This window comes from Octopus bimaculoides, chromosome 1 (assembly GCF_046866305.1).
Source record: "Octopus bimaculoides isolate indiv1 chromosome 1, ASM4686630v1, whole genome shotgun sequence".
Taxonomy (NCBI): Eukaryota; Metazoa; Mollusca; class Cephalopoda; order Octopoda; family Octopodidae; genus Octopus; species Octopus bimaculoides.
Window position 1 is genome coordinate 86,544,659 of NC_142928.1, and position 5,949 is coordinate 86,550,607.

Below are 5,949 nucleotides of genomic sequence, written 5' to 3' on the forward strand. Positions count from 1 at the left end.
ACAAATTCCCTATTTTAAAGTCATCTAAATTATAATTTTCCATTGAAATTGCTTGTAAATTTATGATCAGAACACAAGCTTAATCATAGCAAAGTTATTTTACTAAACTCTTCATTTTCAAAATTATTTAAAACAAAAGCAGTGTATGTCAACAGAAATATAGTAATAAAAGGGTTATATCATGATTAAGATTCATTGTAATTGACAAACATTAATTAAACATAATTTTTCCACCCCTGACTTTTTTTTAAAAATATTTTCTGTGCTGCAAAAGAAATCTGAAATCTTGGGTTTTTATCAGTTAAATATGAAATATAAAAAGTCAATGAGTTATAGACAAAATTTTCAATTCTGGAAATACTGTATAGAACATTAGTGAGAATTTTTCCCAAAGGAATCAACAGATCTGAGATTGATTTAAACTTTAGATTTTTCTCATGTATAAAAACTGTATAAAAGTTGAGTAGCAAAGGCATATATACCACACGCGCACGCATGTGTACCTGTATGCAGATATCATCATCATTTAATGTCCCGTTTTCCTAGCTGGTATGGGTTGGACAGTTGAACAAGAAGAGATGAGCTGTAGTTTATTTTTTGTCTGTAAAAGATGTAGAAAACATTGTTATACTTGGGATGGTCATCTTTTGCCAGTCAAACACATGCAATATTTATTTGATTTCATCATCATTATTATTATTATTATTATTTGTCAGAGTTCTTACATCACACATTTTGTGACCTCATCAGCGACTTTCTATCTCGCTTCTCCTCTTGTCCTGCCTATTCCATTTTGTCTTTCTGTGGTATATCTAGTATTTTTGCATCAAAATATATTTTAGATGGTTCTACGAGAATAAAAAAGATATAATTTTACTTCAATTAACTACTAATGCATAGGAGTACTATATAGTTACTTTGATTTAATTTATTTAGTAGTTTGTGCACAATAGTCTCATTGGTTACAAGTTTCCCATTGGCCTATCACTGTTTTATTGCATTTCTTATGGCAGGAGAGATACAGAAGTGTCTCTAACTTGGTGTAGAACAAATATCTCAAGGGATTCATAATGTACCTTTTTATTGTTTCGTAACTGACGTTTGTACTATTTCTGATATAGATATGAACACACACATCATAGGCTTCTACAGTGATTCCATCCACCTCATTCTTCTTACATGGTGTTGACAACCTATGTCTATGATAGAATTCACTTGATGAAAGCGCTGCATATTAGGGTTAAATCCAAGACAAAAAGTTATTGTGAAGTGAATTTCTTAACCATACAGCCATGCCTAGTCATATTGCTTGCCATCTCTAAACAGATTCAGTATTGTGAGCATCTTGATTTATTTTTTTTTTGCTGAATTTAAATAAAGGTTGAAAGTACTTTTTAAATTTAAAAATTTTTATCTCCTAATTTTTTTTTCCCAGTTATATCACTGGAATTTCAGATGAATTTTCAAGTGGACAATTTGTGGGCACAATGTTTAGAAAGAGTTTGGGTTCTTCATTTTTTCAGCTTTCTGGAAATGGAAATCACATGTTTTCCTTCTTTCTTCTTTTTTTTATTAACAAAACGTATTTTATATGTAAGCTTAATCTAGAAAAAATTTATTTCAAACTTCTTTATTGAATATTATTTTGCTTTCAGGATCTAAAGCCTGGAAATCTGGCCATAAATGAAGACTGTGAACTTCGGGTAATTACTTAAAACATTAATTATTATTAAACTCACTAGATGAACATCTAACCAGGAATGAAAATGCAGATCATTGATTACCAAATTATTGTTGAGGAATGTACCTAGCAACATAGTTTAGTGGTTTGTAATCCTCTGTTGGTGAAGAGGAATGTTAAACTGCATATGACAAAAGAAAGCTAAGAGAATTCTACTGTTCAAACTTCCAATCAATCTTAGATAATGCTTACTTATCGGGAATATTAGAGACATAAAGTATTGTGAATAACAAGATTCAGTTTGTGTATAAATTAAGCTATCATTGGAAAGAAGTGTAACTAAAACATCATTTGCATGCTTGTCCTCCCGGACAAGGAAAGAAAAGCTCAGATATTACAAGTGGTTGTTAAATGTTGAATGGAGGTTTGCTCAGAAGCAATTCATATCAAGGCAAGAATAAAGAGCATCAGAGGTAGTTACATCAGGTTATGTAGATACTGTAGTCATTAGTTAATTGGTTGGTACAATTTTGTTCAATAACTGGTACAACAGAACATTTGTCAACAGCTACAGACACAAATGAGTTGTCCTGGGAGAAGGGCAGTTATTGATGTCTCAAACTGAGAGCTAGAAGTATGTAGCAAAGTATAGTAGAGTCAAGTTAGAGGATAAGGTTTACGTTTTTAGTTCATCCCAGAATGTGGAGCTAAAGTGTTGATATTTTAGCTACAAACAAGCAGCTTTTCTTTCCAATTGCAAGTCAGTAGTTTGTAGACTGGTGGATGCTAAAGAAACAAGTGAGACCTAGACAAGCTAGGGGTGTTGTTTTCAAGGTAGGAGAGAGTTGTCAGTGGGTTCAGTGAGGAAGTTAGAGTATAGGTAGACACTTAACCCAAGGCTTTATCCACAGCTTCTATTCATTGTAGTTCATGAGGCAGTAACATAAAAGTCTGGGCTGAGTGTTCTGATTTCTAGTTTAGAGTTCAAAAGTATACAAATCAACACAATCTGAAGTATAAATTATTGAGAGAAAACACAAAATCCTAGTGGCACCTGAGTCAATGCATTGCTCAGTATGTAGGTAGTGAGTTGGTATGATCTCAATACCATGTGTTTTGTGCAAAAAGTAGGTGCATAAATTTTGCAATAAAATCTCTGACAGATTGAAAGGTAACTAGAATATTAAACATGATATTTCTTTACACTGTTTGATTGTGGATAATTGAATGTTACAGATTCAGAAAGTAAGCCTTGAAAACACATTTTCAATTAAAGTTATCTCTAATAAAAATTAACAGTGAACCTACTTTAAGAAAATGTTGAAGCAATTTCAAAATAGAACCTCAGACATTGCATAAAGCACTGCATTATTTCAATCTCAAAGGTAAATCAATAAACTGATTGACTTCACTGATTGATTTATATCTTGAAAGGAGATAGCAACAAATCAGTGAGGTTGATTTTTAAAATGTCTCAAGTCTGTGTTGTGTCTTGTTTGACCTGTAAGTCATTAATATATCCTTCTGAAACATAACTTGTGCTTGTCCTTCAATCATAATTGAGCCTCTCGACACCTGGCATAAAGCCACTTCCCCGCCTCTCAAATATCCCACTTAGTCAAGTGGGGAGCTTTTTCTTGCTCTTTTCCTGTTTTGTAAAGTTACTTGGTTGCTTCACTAGTGCTAGTGGCACAAGAAAAGCACCCAATACACACTGGAAAGTGATTGGTGATAGGAAGAGCATCTAGACATAGAAACCATATCAAAGCTGACACTAAAGCTAAACACAGCCCTGTGATTTGCTGGAGCCTGTCAAACTGTCCAGCCTCTGCAGCATGAAAAGCAGGTGTTATGTAATAATAAACTATTTCTCAACTTTTATTTATACAGGTCATAACAGGTATGGAAGCATGTGCTGTTGCGTTTATGTTGTGTTTCTGAAATGTTTAAATCAGAAATGATAATTTAAGAATATAATTATTCTGACTTTTATATTTGTCCACATGTTCATGTGTTTTTTTCTATTTTTTTTATGACTGTTCTAATGAAATTCCAACAAACCAATGACATGCTGGCTTACATCTTCATCCATTGTACTTATATCAACAACACATTTAAATCAAGAATAACTAATATCATAATTTATTACCATGGGATTTCTTTGTTAAATCATTTGATTAAATTTTTTCTTTAATGTTTTGTTATTTTATAGATTCTTGATTTTGGATTAGCTCGCATGACAGACAGTGAAATGACTGGCTATGTAGCCACTCGTTGGTATCGTGCTCCAGAAATTATGTTAAACTGGCGACATTATAATGGCAAAGCAGGTAATGGTTTTGTTCTATAAATTATTCCTTAATGCCATCTATTTGATTGTAAAACAATGTTCCAATAATATACGTCTAGCTCATGCTAGTATAGAAAAATGAATGTAAAAAATGATCACAAATTGTTTTCTTCCCTTTTGGCAAAAGAAATAAATTGTTATATCCAGCAAGGCACTTCTTTTCTGTAATATCCAATTCCTAGCTAATGTAATATAACTAAAAATGATAATAATAATTATAATTACTAACAGAAAGACTGCCCTCCGGGCGGTTTTCTGCTAGCTACTTGATAATATTTTCACATTTGATTCCCAATTCTAATAATTTTTAGATTTTACATCTAATTGTTTCTTTGTATAATAGTGTTCTCTTGCTTAGTAAATATTGCTTTCATTATTTTATCAGTCATAACCTTTCTTTTTTAAATAAACATCAAGGTAGTCCAACTATATTTAGTGTGCAAAAAAATAGCGATCACCTAGTGATATTTTAATACCTGTAGCATATTAAACAGCCATAGCAACAAATTCACTTGATAATTCTTAGATTACAATGGAAAGGAAATAAGTCATATGAGTTCGAAACTTCAGTAAATTTTAATAAGTTGTCCAATATAATATGTAATTATTGCTGGAATGTGTGCTTATATTAGTGAGACTGTGTGTATATGTGTGTGTGTGAGAGAGAGAGAGAGAGAGAGAGAGAGAGACAGAACATTGCAAATAATGAATGAAATAAACATGAAATGAAAATCATACAAATAAAAGCTCAGTAAAAGCTATCTTTTACTGAATATTTAAATTTATGAACTTGAAATATTCAATAATAAAAAGAAGTTCAGAAAGTAAATTTTCCTGAAAATTTTAATTTATAAAAAGTCTCACTTGCTTAGTAAATATTTCTTTCAGTAATTTATTGTAGTTGTAATATATTTCTAATTTAAACAAATTTCAAGGTAACCCAACTACGTTTAGGATGCTAGAAACAGCAATGATCACATGATTATTATTGTAAGGCATATAGCATTCCAAACAGCCATACCAACAAAATGAATTAATTTTTTTTTTTTCAAGTTATACCAGTATATTAAGAAATTTTCACTTTATCAAAAATATTCATTTAACAAACTCCAGAAACTGACATTATTCTTGAAATTGTGAAGCCTCAAAGTTATACAGCTATTTTGTCTGCTAGTATTCATTCATTCAATAAATAATTTTTTTACATTGTGTATACAGAATAAACTGTGGATTTTGCAAATAGTAAACTAAAACTTGAAATGAATATATGTTAAATTATCATTAATGAAAATAGAAGCTAGAGAGAGAGTGAAAGACTGTTGCAAATGAATAATATTGTTTATTAAACATTAAAATTTACTCTTCAGTAAATGCAATGAATATTTAAATTTGTGAAAAACATGTTGTTCAAATATTCAATAAACTTCAGAAATCAAAATTACAGGAAATTTCTTGGAACGTGAATTTATAAAAAAATTTCCAGCTGGTCAAACCATTAATAATTGCTTTCTTTTAGCAACTGTTAGATATATATTCATTACGCAGCTTTCTCCATTATGATATAGATGACTATAGAGATATCTAACTGAATTAAAACTTTTTAGTAACAATTTTCTTTTCTTCTAGTTGATATGTGGTCTGTTGGTTGCATTATGGCAGAAATGATTCTTGGACATGCTCTTTTTCCTGGAAATGATCGTATCCTTTACTTATGGCTTTTAATAACACCTTGTATTTATTTTGTTGTTTATCACATTCATTTTTTTTTTTGTCATCTGTTAATTACTTGAATTATCTGTTATAAATAAAAGTTGATTCACATAAAAAGAAAAAATTCCTTAACACATAAACGACATTGATCAATTAAATAAAATTTTGATAATGCTGGGGAAGCCAAGTGAAGAATTCATTGAAAATA

At 30.6% G+C, this 5,949-nt stretch overlaps 1 protein-coding gene across 1 annotated transcript in view; it reads left to right on the forward strand.

The window, feature by feature from the left end:
- The window catches only part of LOC106868575 (mitogen-activated protein kinase 14), a 68,195-nt gene that overhangs the window by 52,147 nt on the left and 10,099 nt on the right, over nt 1-5,949 (forward strand). Inside the window, exons 7-10 of the mRNA XM_089347538.1 lie at nt 1,656-1,703; nt 3,894-4,011; nt 5,658-5,729; nt 5,884-5,948. Coding sequence (XP_089203664.1) covers nt 1,656-1,703; nt 3,894-4,011; nt 5,658-5,729; nt 5,884-5,948 — 303 coding nt within the window. The remainder of the gene's footprint in view (nt 1-1,655; nt 1,704-3,893; nt 4,012-5,657; nt 5,730-5,883; nt 5,949) is intronic.